The sequence below is a fragment of the Anomaloglossus baeobatrachus genome, chromosome 5 (genome assembly GCF_048569485.1).
Source record: "Anomaloglossus baeobatrachus isolate aAnoBae1 chromosome 5, aAnoBae1.hap1, whole genome shotgun sequence".
Lineage (NCBI taxonomy): Eukaryota > Metazoa > Chordata > Amphibia > Anura > Aromobatidae > Anomaloglossus > Anomaloglossus baeobatrachus.
In genome coordinates, this window is record NC_134357.1 from 506,437,420 (window position 1) to 506,456,039 (window position 18,620).

Sequence of the window (18,620 nt, forward strand, 5' to 3'; positions counted from 1 at the left end):
AGAGAGAAAATGGCGACGATCAGTTTCTAAAAATAGAACAGGCTAAGTTAGGGATTAAACTTAGAAAAAATTTATTGGACATATGCAAATTAATTCCCGCATATAATCCTAAAATACATGTTTGCAGAAATTCAGAGATATTTGAAAGTTCCATCGAGAAGTTAAATTTAACCAATAGTGAGACGAATCAGTTATTCCGTATATGGTTACCTCAGCATTTCTTTAGACAATTGGCTTTAAAAAAAGTCTTCTGACAATGAGACATTTGATTGTTCAAATGATAACGATATCATAAGGCTGAGAAATCTCATCTTCTGTGCAAGGAATGAATCTGAACCAAACTATGAGATGTTGAAAGAATTACAAATTGAACAGAATGAGAGTATGTTCTCATTTATGTCCGTTTTTGAACGTTTGTACAGGGCGGTCATTCCAAATGTCAGATTGGATGGAATGATACGTTTATTCATCAAGAAATTTAATTTCCTTGACAATGCCGCCTGTGCGGTGGCATTAAAGAAAAAGTCCCTATTCGAATGTACGACATTTATCGATTTTGTTAGAAGTCGCCAGAGTCAATCAAAACAGAAATTAATTAATTCTGAAAAACCAATACAAAAAAGGGAGAGTTTTTGTGAAAAACCAACAGTGTCTCCCAGATCCAGATATTTCTGTGATAGGGTGTATGAGATTCGTAGGAGGTTGCATACGTGTTACAAACCATACAATCCATCCCAATTTCTATCGTCTAAAAATCTTTTTTCACAGGAAAAACCCTTGTCTCCAGTGACGGGATCGGTCACTGGGATTGAAAATCCCGGACAAATGATGAGTAATAGCTTTGAAAGACAGAAACAGGTGTCTTGTGCAGATTCTCTCCCTGGGTTAGAATTTCATAGCCAGTGGCAGTTGGGTGGTCTTTCAGAGAGAGACGTTCTTTCTCATATAAGAGAAAACCTTGAATTACATAAGTTCCGAGATTCCTATAAGTTCAAAGGGAATCTAATAAATCGAATCTTTGAAGAAAAAATTAGGTATTGTTTTCAGTTAAATAAAGTGGATTTCTGGGTAAATTAATTTTATTGTTTGAGAAATGTGTTTATTCATATACAGTGAATCAATACATATACATATATATATATATATATATATATATATATATATATATATATATATATATATATATATATATATTAAAGGTAGTGATAGTAAATCAAGGTCATATTTTCATTTAGTAAAATGATAGTTTAATGTTATAAATTAATAATTTGATCTCTGTATATGAATAATAATATTTAAAATAAAATAATAAGAGAAAGTAACGGATTTTAAGTGTTTCATTTTTATCATAAATATGATAATAATTTTTATTCTTTTATTTCCTTCAGAATTTATCAGTAAAACAGATTGATGAAGTATTAACTTTTATTTTTACATATGTTCTTGTCCTCAATCAGGTAACATATATTTTCTTGTGTAAGGTTAATTCGCGAAAGCATGATTGATAATAATTATTATTTTCTCAGGTACCAATGGTCAGAGAAGTATACTTGAACATTTCTTTTATGAATATATATATATCTCCTTTAGAGTTATTAGAAATGTAATCTGAGCTTTGGAAGTGTAGTAAAACTGCTTGCTGTCTTGGAATGATGTTCTTTGCACGTAACCAGAGCATGACTTGGTACTAAAGCTAAAAATAAATGTTTGTTCCATGGTCATATGTACAGTAGGTAATACATTGGAATTTGTTTTTTTTCGAGAAGTACTTCAAATTAGTAACATAATTTTTGAAATGCGCATAGAATATTGAAAAAAAAAGGGATATGTGTTTGTCAGTTTCTATGTAGAAGTGTATGTTGGAAAAAACATGACAGTCTTGTGTGCATAGATGTGTCTTTGAATGATTGATTGTTTGAGCAGCTGCTAAAGTCAGAGTACTTGGATCCAGAGAGAGAGAAAAAAAAAAAAAAGGGGAATTTTTGTTTTAACTTCGAGGTTATTCTTAGACATATTTCTTTAGTATAGAGATATTAGGATTTTTTTTTTTTTATTAAGGGTTTATTCTGAAGAGTTACATTCTAGAATAAGGTTATAACGTTTTGATTTTTTTTTTATATCTTTTGTGTTAGTCACTTCTTTTATTGGTACATAGATTGAAAATCATTTTTCTTTTCAAATATGGAAGTGATATTTATAATATGGTCCTGAAGATATACAACACAAATTTTAATTTAATTTAATCTAAACATAGTAATTTTTATAATATCATATTTCATGATATTGAAAGGGAGAGGTTTGGTCTCAATCACACACATTTATATTTGATAAATATATGTGTTTACAGGATACTTTAATAATTAATATTTCAAGTACAAAGGAAGAATTGGGAATAAAAAATATATTTGAAGTATATCATAATGCATTTATATACTAAGAGAAGTGTATTATTTGCAAGGTTACATGACTTAATTATTTTTTATAGGTTACTGATAGGTATGGTAATCCTATAAGATACTGGTAACATTAAGGTTATGTATTATTTTTATTTCAATGTATTATTTTTATTTCAATTTTTTATTTTTATTCCAATTTTCATTTTTTCTTTTATTCCTATTTTTTATATTAATTATTATTTAATATTCACATTTTTAATCAAAATCTTAAATTCTACAATTTTTATTTTTTCTTCAGATTTTAAATATCTCAATTGAGAAAACACTTCATATTTAGTTCAGTAATATCTAATATAAGAATATTACTTTATTAAATATGAATCATATTAAAAGGGAAAAGTTCCATTTTTTGGAAGAAAAGATACTTCCTTCATCAATATATACAATTGTTCACTTTTTAGTAATACATTATTTTTATATTAGTATGTTAACACAATAAGGATGAAATATTACTTATGGTTACACATTTCTTTATAGTAGGTTATTTAATAAATAATAGGCAAATCAAATGAATTAAATTAGAGTAATAAAGATGGAAGATCGAGGTACATCTAGGTTTACCTTCCTATATTTATAAATAATATATAATATTTTTAATCAATAATAATTTATAATGGGTATTATTGTGTTTTGATGGTATCATCCAGTCTTTTCTAAAAGGTTATTTGCTTTGATTTATAATTTACAAATGATCTAACTAAAAGCCACATTGTTGCCTTTCATATTTATAATATGATACATGTTATAGGTACACATTATATTATTTCATATTTTATATTATATTTTGGTTACATTCAACACATTGCCACCTATGGGTTTGGAAGGGTAATACACCAACGACAAAATGGTCATTACAAAAAAATACTATCGTCTATACCATTATACAGTATTTTATCATTCTGAGTATCAATTATATTAATACTTCTACGATAATAATAATGACATGGTATTATAGTATTAGAAGTTATGATACGCTGTGACATTTATTAGTGATAGTTATTGCCATATTTGGTATTTAGATTAGGGAGTGAAATCTTCAATCAAGATTACAAAAGATAAAACGACTTTATATTTTTCCTAAAGTTAACAGGGATTCTGCAAAAAGGTCCAAAAGGTAACGTCTCAAATAAGACTGTGTAACATACAATACACTTACCGTGCTTGCACCTCAGAAACGCAATATCTTTTGGTTCAAGGATGGACAATGACACATGGTCTGTGCATTAAGACCTCCCTACAGATACTAAGAAGAGCAATGACGTGTTAAAGTTAACCCCTGTCGTGCTGACCAAGAACGTCTTAACATCTGTCCAAAAGGATTTGACAACAGGCAGCATGGAGGATAAAAGGTGACTAATGTAAATTGCACTGCACAGACATCAAAGACTTTTGCTATTCTTCTACATTCATGAACTGTGGTTTATCAACATTGGCTATGGACTTTGTAATAAAGAATAAAGTTTATGGACTTTGATCTAACGATGATAAACGCAATACGGGACTGTATTAAATTGGTAACCATTCATTTTTATCAAAGGATTTATTTCTAAGAGACTGTGTTTATGCCGGATTACATCGGAGATAAGAAGACATCCACTCAGAGGACATCATTTGGTGACCGGATTTGGTTTTTTGCATTTCTTTTTAGGTCTAGCGAAGTATAGTTTTATACATTTTTATATGATTGATCAGTCACAGCCTGTCATAACATGAATCCACATTATTATATTATTGAACTTACATGAATAATGCAAATTAATTATTCTTCATCATTATTATTGATATTAATCCGTTATTGCCAAATAAGGAAAGAAGATTTGTTATTTTAATGATGTATTAATTAATTTCGGGGTTACTCCACCCGCTTCAAGGGGGGTTTGTAAAAACATTGAAATTAATACATCAAGTTATCAAATATTTCATAGTAAGACATATACGTTTATAGTTCTGTTTATGTTGGAGGGCATAGGTTATTAATAAAGTTTATAAGGGATAAATATTAAAATGCCCATATTGAATATACTTGAGTGCTGAGCATGGAGGGATATATTTGAATCCTTCCCGAAGCTTCCCGAAGTTTACAGAAGGTTACGTAATATGGAACTATATTCAACTGTGTTACACTAGAACGCCCTATATGGTTTGAACAGCTGGTATATAATGCACGATGGAGGGGGCTACTGCTCGCTCCTCCAGATTGCCTGCTGTGAGAAGACTCGAGGCTGCAAAGATGAAGACACGCTAAGAGATGACATCCCCTGCATTGCCGTTCAGGACCCAAAGAAAGATGGGTAAAGACTTCCCATTGATCAGTATGGACTAAATGAACTCTTATTTTTGCGTAAGCTATCAAAGTATATTATTTTTCCTTTCTGTAACTGAACCCTGGCAACCATTTTTAAATAGATAAAATACATTTACTTTTTACATTTTTGAGGTCTTTTCATTCATGCGCCTTTACGTATTTGAAGAAAAATATATTTAAGAGTATATTTTTTAACAATAAGAAAAGCTAATCTACTTCGGAGCAATCCCCAAAGATATAGATAGCCCCTCACATGTAAAGACTACGTTGATATAGGAAAACACAATACATAGCTAGAAAACAGATTCAGCAAAGATGAGGCCCAAACTATCTGTATAGGAAAGGATATGAAAGAGCACTGTCTGCAGCTGTAAAAACCCTCATAAACCTCAGCACGCCTGATATGGAAAAGTCCTGAGCCCACACAGGCTCTCCCCCACTAAATCAGTACTCTGGTGTTACTGGGATCCAAAAAACACTAATGTAGATGAGGGACTGAATTTAATACCAAGCATGACAAAACACAATACATAGCAGAACATGGAGCTAGGTATACAGACACTCCCATCAGGAATGATGCAACTCCACCAAGAACTCCACACAGGCAAAATCAGGAATCAAGCATTAAGCATAGGTACAAAGACCAACTTATCTGAGAGGAGTTCTGGTAGAGAGAAGGGCTGGTTTCAGAATGTCCTTAGCACACAGGAGATACATTGAGTACCTGCAAGGAACAGGAACTACTCAGTTATAGAAACCCAATCTGAATTACCTGATTGCCAGTCCTCCACAGGTGTCTGGCTCCCATTCAAGAAGTCAACTTCACCGCCAGGACTGACCACAAGAGGGAGCCCCAAACTGGAAAATGTATTCACAACATTCTTCCCTGTGTGAGTTTTTTGATGTTTAACTTGGTGATTTTTCACTGTAAAATATTTCCCACATTCTGAACATGAATATGGCTTTTGCCCTGTGTGAATTCTTTGATGCACAATTAAAATTAATTTTTGTGGGGGGCGTGGCCTGGCCATGGAGGGATAAAGAAGTGCTGTACATTAGCTCCTCAGCCGGCGCAGGGAAATACCATACAAGAGCAACACTTCAGGACCCCTAAAGTCACGGATGGGCAATAGAAGGAAGAAGGAGGACCCCCAGCTCACCTCATCCCGCTCCAGCACCCCAGACCAGAGCATTCGGAGGTACATGGTGTGGACACAGTCTGCAGGGCCCGCTCCCATAATGGCCGACACTGCGGTATCAACCAGAAGCAGCCGCGCGTCCTGCAGAGAGATGGCGGCGGCTGCAGAGAGGGAGGAAGCCGCACAGGAGATGCGGGCGGTGGAGGCATCGGAGACGGTGGAGGCAGCCTGGGGAGCGGTGAGTGCTGGCCAGCCCAGGGGTAATGGAGTAGCCGGGGCGGCCGCGCTGGAGGCCCAAAATGGCGCTGGGACGCCGGAGCCCTGCAGACAGGAAAGCAGTGGGGGAGGGCACCGAGTAATGTCCGAGGAGAAGCGGGCAGAGTGTGCAGGAGCAGAAGGGGCCACAGAAGGACACAATACAGAGCAGGCAGCAGGCTCACAAGCCCAGACACAGTCTCTGTTGCAGCCAAATAAGATGACAGCTACCTCCTCAGCCCCTGATAAACCCCCAAATACTGACATGCCACATATAATTAGTCAGGAAGGGGTGCAAGGGGACCAAGATATCAGTCAGCTATGGCGGACCATTGGGGAGCTGAGTTCCCATATTAAAAACATCCCCACAAAAAAGGACATGGAGCAGTATATTTCCAGACTGGAGAACTCATACAAGGCTGAACTTTCTGGGGTTAAAGATGAAGTACAACAGTTGGGAGAAAGAGTCACAACAGCAGAGTCCACAGTTCAGGCTCTGACAGTAAAGGCAGCAGAACAGGAGGCCGGATATGCATCTCATAATATACAACTGCAGTATTTGGCAGAAATGCTAGACGATGCTGAAAACAGAAACCGGCGTAATAATATTAGAGTACGCGGCATTCCTGAGTCGGTTGAGCACACAGCCTTGGAGGGGACTCTATGCCACATTTTCAATGACATACTGCAAGTACCCAAAGACTCTCCTCTGGAGCTGGACAGGGCTCATAGAGCTCTGGGCCCTAAAGTAATGGATCCAGAGTTCCCCAGAGACGTCATTTGCAAAGTACATAAGTATAAGTTGAAAGATAACATCATGGCCCAAGCACGGAAACTGGACAATATATCCTTTAAAGGACAAAGGATTCTGATTCTACCTGACCTGTCCAAGTGGACTCTTCAGAAGAGAAAGGCTCTGAGACCCTTATTGGACATATTACGCCAACGGAATATACAGTATACTTGGGGCTTCCCATTCCGCCTGAGAGTCCGGAGGGCAGGAAGGATGCACGTCCTCAGTCACCCTGGGGGCATACCTGAGTTCACCGCAGCCCTCCAAATTCCTTCAGTGACAATTCGGGACTGGCCATTTCTGCCTCCGGGGGCCCCCGGAGGGGTTCCACCTAGAGAAGCCCCTCAGAGGAGGCGAAGAGAGGCGCCTATGGATCTCGGTTAAATATGGAGTCCCACTGAACGGGAAAACAGACTTTGAATTGTCCTAAAGATAGTATACAATTAGGATAATACGGTTGAAGTTTGGAAGATGGCTTAATGTTATAGTCACAGTTATAGTCATATTGAAAAAGGAGTTTGGATTTGAAAGGGGAATAAGGGTAGAAAATAGCAGAAATAGCAGAAAAGGGGCAATGATTTAGTATAGAGGAGTCAGAGAGGTATACAGAATAGTGATATAGTAATACATGTTGGACCAAGTTTCAATTTATTCACAGATTAACATAGTTAATATACAGTTAATATAGATGGGAAATATATGATCAGAAAGATGATGCAGATCTGCGCCGGCGGGGAGCAACTCTCCCTGGAAAGACTACCGCACTTAAGGGGGTACTATACCGTGCTGGACAAGGTATAGTTAGATACAGCCTCCCCCATCAAAGTAGGTGGGTTGGAACACCAGGATATAGTTACTGGTGCCTTAGTCCAACACCACTTTCCCATACTTGGGAACAAATTTTGTTGTGTTTTTTTTTGTGTTTTTTTTTTTTTGGTTTCTCTTCTTCCTCTTCTTCTTCTCTTCTTCTTTATTTCTATCTCAACTTACTATTCTTTCTGCTATTCCTGGGGTATCCTATACCCTTACTATAAATCTCTCAAATCTCATCTGACCTAACCCCTTGCTGATAGCCTCCCCGTCCACACGTGTCCTTCCCTGGTTCGTCTAACGGCCAGAAATAGACATGGCGGAACTAAAATTTGGATCTTTCAACACAAAGGGCTTTAATACGCCACAAAAAAGGACTCAAATATTAGCTGAAATGCACAAACAGAAAGTTCACATATTGCTCCTTCAAGAAACACATTTTAAAGTGGGACATGTCCCAAACTTAAGAGACCGCAATTATACATCATGGTTCCACAGCGCCAACGCTGAATCTCGGTCAAGGGGGGTATCGCTGGCCATACACAGAAATCTGCCTCATTCTATTATAGACACGAAACAGGACGTAGAAGGCAGATACATTATAGTCAAGCTACGGATATATGACACAGTATATATGGTGGCAGGATGGTATGCCCCTAATACGGGGCAGACACAGACATGCAGGGCCTTTCTAAAGGTTTTATCCGAGTTCGCAGAGGGAATAATGATTCTGGGGGGAGATTTTAATTTGTCTTTGAATCCCTTAGTAGATACCTCGGCTGGAAGGAGCAACATTTCCACAAAGAGATTGACCTCTTTGAAGCGAGACATACATCAGATGCACCTTAATGACGTGTGGCGCAGCATGCATCCTACGGGTAGGGATTATACCTTTTATTCCACCCCTCATGACTCGTATAGTCGCATAGATCTATTCTTAGTGAGTCAGTGTGTTTTGGCTTGGAGACCGAATCCCACGATTGGTAGTATAGTTTGGTCCGATCACGCCCCTGTCTTTTTGGCCTTTGCCCCCCCCAGATGGAAGGAAACGGGAGTGGACATGGAGACTCAACGATAATTTGCTCAAAGATGTAATTTGTATGAATGACATCAGGGAGACGGTAGGGGTCTTCATGTCCTCTCACGAAACGGACCCCACTTCGTTGCCACTGCAGTGGGAGGCGTTTAAGTGTGTCATAAGAGGGGTGCTGATAAAGCATGGGGCGCGTACCAAAAAAATAAGGAATATTCGCATAAAAGAATTGTTGGACGGGATTCATAAGTTGGAAACAGCACACAAAAATAAACAGTTGAGAGAAACACTAGCAGAACTTACAAAATGCAGAGAGGAACTAAGGACAGTACTGAATGAAAGATTTCTCAGATACAGGAACCATTATAAACGCTTCCTCTATCAGCATTCTAATAAATGCGGTAGATCCTTGTCCAACCTTTTACACCCCCGTAATCTCACCACATTGATACCTAGCTTGCGGAGACGGGGAGGAGGGGAAGTAAGCAATCCGGCGGAGGTCTTGGAAGGATTGAGGGGCTTCTATTCCGAATTGTATAACATTCAAGAGAGGTTCTCTGGCATGTCGTCACAAGCATTGACTGAACGCATTAAGGGGTACATGATGGACACGGCTTTGCCAACTCTGAAAAATGAGGAAGTGCAACAATTGGAAAACCGGTTCACAGAGGAGGAGGTGGGAGAGGTAATTAGGAATACTCCAAAGGGGAAGAGTCCTGGGCCGGACGGATTTTCTCCTACATTTTATAAAACATTTGGGGAACTGCTTACTCCATTTCTGACTAAGGTCTTCAATGCAATCTCAGAGGAGACTCCCTTTGCGGCTCAGTCACTGGAGGCACATGTCACGGTCCTTCCGAAACCTGGCAAAGACCCCATGATAGTGTCTAATTACAGACCAATATCTTTACTCAATGTAGATATAAAGTTATACTCCAAGATCCTAGCTAACAGGCTGGCTCCCCTTCTCCCCTCCATCATTGATACAGACCAAGTAGGATTCATACAGGGTAGGGAGGCGCGAGATAACGTTAATAAAACTTTACTGCTCATAGCGCACGCCAAAAGCATGAATCAACCCCTGGGAATATTATCAGTAGACGCAGAAAAAGCGTTTGATCGAGTACAGTGGGATTTTTTAAGGGCGGCTCTAATACAAATAGGGTTAGGCCCTGGCTTTTTGAATAAAGTATTGGCACTTTATACTTGTCCATCGGCAAGGATAAAGGCAAATGGCTTCTTATCAAAGCCTATACAAATCAGAAATGGAACAAGGCAGGGGTGCCCTCTTTCTCCGCTATTATATGTCATTACAATGGAGCATCTTGCCAACGCAATTAGGAGAAATCCCAATGTGCACGGTATAGATGTAGGGGGGAAAACATACAAGACGGCATTATATGCGGATGACTTGTTGATATACGTGTCTCAGCCACACATATCTTTCCCCTCCTTGATAGCGGAGTTCGAGAGATTTGGGGATTTAAGTAATTTCAAAGTTAACGGCTCAAAAACAGAAGCTTTAAATATCACACTGCAGCCCCATGAGGTATCACTAGTCCAAAGTAACTTCCCATTTAAATGGCAATCCCAGACTTTGAAATATCTAGGTATCAGTGTACCGGCAGATTTGGAATTACTGTATTCCAAGAACTGTTTACCGCTATTGACACGAACAATAAAAGAGCTTAGGTCATACCATAAAAAACCCTTGTCCTGGTTTGGCCGTATAAACACATTTAAAATGGATATCCTCCCACGGTTTTTATATATATTTCAGGCAGTTCCGCTTCTTCCCCCTACCGGGTTTTTTCGGACACTTAGGTCTGCGCTATCTCAATTTGTATGGGGCCACTCTAGGGCAAGAATAAAATACCACACACTCACTAGACATATCACGGTAGGGGGCGCAGGACTACCAGATGTGCGCAGATATCATGGGGCGGCACTGATGGTCCGAATGTTTGACTGGCATTTTAACGATCAGAATAAGAAATGGGTCGGACTTGAACAGGAAAGCTCATCAATTCCACTGAGGTATCTACCATGGGTGGGGTCAAGGGAGGGGGTGAGATCAGACGCGGCGAGTCTCTTTATTAAGGCTACACTGAGGACATGGGACAAGGTTAAACAGAATGGCAGATTGGTGGGCTGCCCTTTTCTCCTTGCTCCTATCATATCCAATCCAGAATTTCCTCCGGGAGTCGGTCGGACTACATTTCTAAGATGGGGAGCACAACAAGATGGTAGGATATATCATACCCTTAGGGAGTCTAACTTGAGATCCTTTGAGGATATGCAAAATATGGAACCTCCCCAGAAATTATCATGGATAGAATATAGACAACTCTATTCATTCGTGAACTCTAAGACACGAGGAATGGACGGAATATCAGAGGGCTTGGCCCTACCTTTTGAAAAATTATTTATGCAGGGCACTATACCCACTCATCTGATGTCACTTATATATAAGATGATTGGACAGGCAGATCCCTCTGCGAGCTCGGATCCCTCATACATGACCAAGTGGGAAGAAGAAATGGAAACGACATTCACAGATGCAGAAAAACAGAAAGCTTACATATTTACACATAAAATGTCAATTGCAGGATACACCAAGGAGAAAAATTATAAGATCCTAACAAGATGGTATCAGTATCCGGTGAGGCTACACAGAATCTTTCCTTCTGTATCCGAGATGTGCTGGCGATGTGGAACACTAAAGGGTACAATGATAAATATATGGTGGGACTGTGATAAATTGAAGCCTTTCTGGGAGGCAATTTTCAAAACATATAAAAAATAACAGGAAAGAGATCAGTACGGACCCCACAAATAGCCTTGTTGTCAATGCTCCCCGGTTCAATTAAAGCCCAAAAAGGGGATTCACTGCGGTTCTGTCTGGCGGCAGCAAGAGCAGTGATTCCAAGACATTGGAGAACACAGGAGGCCCCGTCATTAAGGGAATGGACGCAGGAATTTGAACACATTCATCATATGGAGGAATTAATGGCAGAGGCAGAGGGACATACTGAAAGATATCAGAGAATTTGGACGCCATGGATAACATTTAAAAGTTCAGACGAGTACCATACGGTATTTTGAGGCACAGTAGGTGCAGTATGAACAGAGTCAGAAGAAAGGCAACGATAGGACTCGCGTGTGGCCCCCCTTCCAGCCCCCCCAACCCCGAAAAGATACCCCCTTTCTTACTCTTTGTCTCTCAGCTTTCTTTTCTACTTCATTCTTGTCTACCTATATCTCTTCTATGGTCACTTATGAAGGTTTTTATTATTTTTTAATTTTATGGATAAAATTATAACGAATTGAGATAGGCTAAGGTTCAAGGTCATACGGGAAGGTGGGATACCAAAAAACAGACAGTAGTCTGGAGCTTATGGGATAGAAAGGGAGGAACGTAAGGTTGGTAACAGTGAAGGATCCGAAGTCATAACCGGCATTTAATATAGAACTGTTATTCAAAATGTGGTATCATTTGCAACGATCCTTCCATAACCTTGATTGTTTGTACGTTTTTCTATGTTTCTTTATTCTTCTCTTCTACTTAATAAAGAAAGATTATACATAAAATTAATTTTTGTTTAAAAGATTTTCCACATTCAGGGCATGAAAACGCCTTGTAACTTGAGTGACTTATCTGATGTTTTACTAGATTTGATGTATCTGTAAAACATTTGCCTTATTCTGAGCAAGAAAATGGCCTCTCCTTTGTGTGAATTCTCTGATGTTTAACAAGATGTGTTTTTTGGTTAAAACATTTCCCACATTCCGAACAAGAAAATGGCTTCTCTCCTGTGTGAGTTCTCTGATGTTTAACAAAATTTGATTTCTGTGTAAAACATTTTCCACATTCTGAACAAGAAAATGGCTTATCCCCTATGTGATATCTCAGATGTTCAGAAAGATTTGATTTCTTTGTAAAACATTTCCCACATTCTGAACAAGAAAATGGTGTCTTCTCTTTGTGATTTTTCTGATGTGTAACAAGATTTGATTTATCTGTAAAACACTTTCCACATTCTGAACAGGAAAATGAATTCTCTCCTGTGTGAATTCTCAGATGTCTAACAAGACTGTATTTCTCCCTATAATGTTTTCCACATTTTGAACATGAATATGGCTTTTCTCCAGTGTGACTTCTCTGATGACTAACAAGATGTATTTTTTGGTTAAAACATTTCCCACATTCCGAACAAGAAAATGGCTTCTCCCCCGTGTGAAGTCTCTGATGTGTAGCAAGATCAAATTTTGCACCATAACATTTCCCACATTCTGAACATGAAAAAGGCTTCTCTCCTGTGTGAGTTCTCTGATGTTTAGCAAGATTTGATTTCTTTGAAAAACATTTCCCACATTCTGAACAACAAAATGGCTTATCCCCTATGTGATATCTCAGATGTTTAGCAAGATTTGATTTCTTTGTAAAACATTTCTCACATTCTGAACAAGAAAATGGTGTCTCCTCTTTGTGATTTTTCTGATGTGTAACAAGATTTGATTTTTCTGTAAAACACTTTCCATATTTTCCAGAGGAAAATGAATTCTCTCCTGTGTGAATTCTCAGATGTCTAACAAGACTGTATTTCTCCTTATAATGTTTTCGACATTTTGAACATGAATATGGCTTCTCTCCAGTGTGACTTCTCTGATGACTAACTAGATATGATTTTTGTGCAAAACATTTATCACATTCTGAACATGAATATGGCTTTTCCCCCATGTGAATTTTCAGATGCCTAATTAAAACTGATTGTTGTTTGAACAATTTCCCACATTTGGAGCATGAAAATGGCTTCTCCCCTGTGTGAATTCTCTGATGAGTTAAAAGTTTGGATTTTTCACTATAACATTTCCCACATACTGAACATGAAAACGGCCTCTCCCCCGTATGAATTCTCAGATGTGTAACAAGATTTGTTTTTCGATTAAAACATTTTCCACATTCTGAACATGAAAATGGCTTCTCCCCTGTGTGTATGATTTGATGTTTAACAAGACATGATTTGGCTGTAAAACATTTTCCACATTCTGAACATGAATATGGTTTCTCCTCTTTGGATGCCATTTCCTGTTGAACAGCCCTTCTGTGACTTTTGCTTTGTATGTTTGCCTTTGATGAAGCAGAAAGGACCTGTGGAAACGGATCAGATGATAATTTTTTTCTGAGAAGGTCTTGAGGTATATCTGGTATAATGCCAAGGTTTTCTGCTGAAAAATCGGAGAATATCAGACGTCCCTCTAAGCTCCTGGTGCAGTCATCTGCCAAGGATAAGAATGATTTTATTATTTTTGAGTAACATTGTATTGGAATTATATTAATATTATTTTATTATATACATTTATAGCATGTCCAAGCAAACTGTGATACAATTCAAATTTTGACAGACTAGAACAGTGATGGCGAACCTATGGCACGCGTGTCAGCCGGGGCACAAAGGAGCCCTTTCTGCCGACATGCGCGTTGTCGCCTCTTCCTGCCCCTTTGCACTGCTGGTGCGGTCGCGCCGGCAGTACAAAGTTGTGTTGGAGCGGAGGAGACATTTGCTCTGACACTCCTCCTCTGCTAGGCCGCAGGTCTGTGGCCTAGGAGATGGAGGAGCGTCAGTAAGTGGCGCCGGCCTAATGACGCTTGTGGCCGCGCGGGATCTGAAGACCCAGCGGCACGCAGCGGTGAAGTGGGTGCTGGAAGGTGAGTATGGCTTTTTTTTTGTTTTTTTAACCTGTGTGCACGGCTGTATCGGGGGGGGGGGGCCCGAATGGGGGAAAACATGTCAGTGGGGGGGGAAATGCCTGCATGGGGGAAAACATGTCGGGAGGAGGGGAAGTGCCCGCATGGGAGAAAACATGTCAGGGGGGGAAAGTGCCCGCATGGGGCAAAACATGTCGGGGGGAGATTGCCCGCATGGGAGAAAACATGTCAGGGGGGGAAAGTGCCCGCATGGGGGTAAACATGTCGGGGGTGGTGGAGTGCCCGCATGGGAGAAAACATGTTAGGGGGGAAAGTGCCCACGTGGGGGAAAACATGTCGGGGGGGGGGGGGGTGCCCGCATGGGGGAAAACATGTCAGGGGGGGGGGGGAAGTGCCCGCATAGGGAAAAACATGCCAGGGGGGGAGGGGGGAAGTCCCAGCATAGGGGAAAACATGCCAGGGGGGAAAGAGTCAGCTGTCAGCATAGGGAAAAACATGCCAGGATGGTGGTACATGCCAGCATTGTGGAAAACATGCCAGGATGTGGTGCATGCCAGAATGAAGTACGTTCCAGAATTAAGTGCATGCCAGGATGGGGAAACTGCCAGGATGAGGTACATGCCAAAATGGGGAAACTGCCAGGATGAGGTACATGTCAGAATGGGGAAACTGCCAGGATGAGGTACATGCCAGAATGAGGTACATGCCAGGAGGAGGTACCTGCCAGGATGGAGTAAGATATCAGGATGGTGAAGATATCAGGATTTACCACAATGGGGGTACATTTACCAGGATGGAGGTAAATTTACCAGGATGAGGTACATTTACCAGGATGAGTTACATGCCAGGATGGGGTACATTTACCAGGATGAGATACATGCCAGAATGGGGTACATTTACTAAGATGAGGGAACATGTCAGGATGAGGTACATACCAGGATGGGGTACATTTACCAGAATGAGGTACATGACAAGATGGGGGAACGTGCCAGGATGGGGTACATTTACTAGGATGGGGGAACATCTCAGGATGAGGTACATTTACCAGGATGAGGAACATGCCAGGATGAGGTACATTTACCAGAATGAGGAACATGCCAGGATGGGGTACATTTACTAGGATGGGGGAACATGCCAGGATGAGGTACATGCCAGGATGGGTTACATTTACCAGGATGTGGTGCTTGCCAAGATGGGGGAACGTGACAGGATGGGGTACATTTACTAGGATGGGGGAACATGTCAGGATGAGGTACATTTACCAGGATGAGATACATGCCAGAATGGGAAACATTTACTAGGATGGGGGAACATGTCAGGATAAGGTACATTTACCAGGATGAGGAACATGCCAGGATGGGGTACATTTACTAGGATGGGGTAACATGCCAGGATAAGGTACATTTACAAGTTTGGGGGAACATGCCAGAATGAGGTAGACGCGAAGATGGGGCAACATGCCAGAATTGGGTACATTTACCAGGATGAGATACATACCAGGATGGGGTACATTTACCAGGATGAGGAACATTTACCAGGATGGGGGAACATTTACGAAGATGGGGTACGTTTACTAGGAAGGGAGTACATGCCAGGATGGGGGAACATTTACCAGTATGAGGAACATTTACCAGGATGGGGAATATGCCGGGATGGGGTACATTCAACAGGATGGGGACATGATGGGGACAAATATACCAGAATGTAGGAAATATATATCAGGATGGGGGACGTGTTTACCAGGAAGTGGCCAGGAAGGGGGACATAACTACACAATGAAAGGGGAGAGGAGCAACTTGTATGTCTTTATGGGATTTCGAGATGTTCAGACTTTGAAATGTAGATGTGGATTACAGAGTGAAATCTGATTGCATTCCATGCTAAAATCTGTCTCTCTGTCTAATATGCTGCAATTTTTTCCAGAAAGATCAATCCAACTGCTGTGTCTGGAAAGGGAAGTGGGAGTGGCTGAGCTTCAATGTGTGGTAAGCATGCATGAGCGTGATGCCCCCTAATGAAGAGAAGAGAAGACTGCAAAGGTAAGGTTAAAATCAATTATTTATATAATAGCATTGGTTAAATTGCTGTGTTGGCACTTCAGAGAAAAAAAGTGGGTTTAGGGCTACAGTTTGGGCACTCGGCCTCTGAAAGGTTCGGCATGACTGGACTAGCACAATAGACGACATAAGAGGGAAAGATAGATTAATGTGTTAGGGGACCTTAATCAGTTTTAGTAGGTGATTCCATCTAAGACATTCATGACAGGTACAAGCACAGAGCAAAGCACATTGTAGCAAAATGGTCGTGTACACATAAGCCATTGCTTTGGAGACAAAGTAAGGATTTGTATATCTTTTTTTTAATGTAACTACGCAGTGAATACAAGAAAGGAGAAGTCCTTCATATTTTATATATGTCATACAAATCAATAAACACATTGGCTGAATATACAAATATAGGAGCAATGGGGGATCTGAAAAATTATTTGCAGCCGTGTCCTCAGTAAACATAGTTGCCCATCCCAGATTCTTTTGGAGATCACTTAGCCTAATGTTTGTGCTTGAAATTTTGTGAATCCTTAAAAATTTGTCATATTTCTGCATAACTTTAACCTAAAACTACTGTACATCAGATTTCAAATTAAAAATAGATAAAAAGAGACTTCTATTTCAACTACCTTGTTTTTCCAAAAATAAGACCTAAGATTTTCAGCATTTTCGGTGCAATGCTTAAATAATAAGCCCTACCCCGAAAATAAGCCCTAGTCGCATTCAATAATGAAGTGTCCATGCAGCTAAAAAAGGTAAAGAAACCTACTGACACTTCATTATAGATAGCGGACATCTCACAATCAAACTCACCAGATGCCGAGTGGGAGGCCCTGCAGTGACCGCTCCCCGGCACACATCAGATTTCACAAACAAACATATCACACACACATCAGATCACACACACTCACAACATCCAGCGACACTGATTTCTTCTTGCCGGTAGAATCCTGAGAGGCTGTGCGAGTGCAAGGACCTGCCCTAATGCTTGCTTACAGGACCTGCGGACACGCGACTTCCTCCCATCGTTCCCTGCGGCTGGATGGATTCTGTACCGCTGGATGTGATGAGTGAGAGAGTGTATGAGTCTGTCTGTGTGTGTGTGTGTGTGTGTGTGTGTGTGTGTGATATGATGTGTGGGATCTGGTGTGTGTGTGTATGAGAGTGTGTGTGTATGAGGTGTGTCGGCCAGAAGCAGGGGAGGACGGCGTGCAAGCATAGCTGCTGGGAGCGCACACCGGAGAGCACAGGAGAACCTGGGAGCCACGCAGCCATTCAGGGTCTGCTAAGTATGAGTCTCCTGGGAAGGGGGGGCCTGCTTTTTTGGGGGGGTAAACTTACTCCCAACCATGTTTCTCCAAGAATAAGACCTACTCCAAAAATAAGCCCTAGCACTTTTTTGGGGGCAAAAAAAGTATAAGACAGGGTCTTATTTTTGGAAAAACACAGTATCTTGCAGGTCAGTTACGTAACATTATGATTTCTGTCCTCCCCTATGCCCATGGCTGATTATGTTCTAACTATCAGGGTAGCAGGTGGCTGGTTACTTCCTTTTCTAGAGCGATCTTCTTATACTAATAATAATAATCTCTTATCCATAAATTGTCTCTACAGGTATGGGATGTGGAATAAGCACATACACATTGCACTTATGTTCTGGCTCATTTTTTTGGTTTTGAGTTAGTTGTTTATACATATAAGGGAGCAGCTCTCCCCTTTTGGGCTGTGCATTTTGTCTATATAGCTTTCCACAAGCAGGTGGTTAAACAGTCAGGTCTGGGTCCTGCTCTGCCCCCACATATTTTGAAGCCTGCTGGCAGATAGAGAGGTCGACTACAAGAGTTAGGGACCATCCTGATTGGGTACACCTTGTCACGGTGGAATGGATTTTACGCTCTTTTGATCAAAATAGTGTCAACTAAGTACCCTATGTTATTTACATGTATTATTACTATTTATTTACTGCAACATACTTGCTCATTTTGGTTTTATCCTAGGTTCTGGTTACAAGGGTGCATCGCTGCTGTTCAAAACCTTTGCACAGTGAGCCATGAAGGACAACTACTGTACA

The 18,620-nt window shown here is 40.3% G+C and overlaps 1 protein-coding gene across 1 annotated transcript in view; it reads right to left on the reverse strand.

The window, feature by feature from the left end:
• Positions 1-18,620, reverse strand: part of LOC142312002 (uncharacterized) — a 177,664-nt gene that overhangs the window by 86,080 nt on the left and 72,964 nt on the right. The window contains 1 exon segment of the mRNA XM_075350876.1: positions 12,437-14,071. Within this exon segment, the coding sequence (XP_075206991.1) occupies positions 12,437-14,071 (1,635 nt within the window).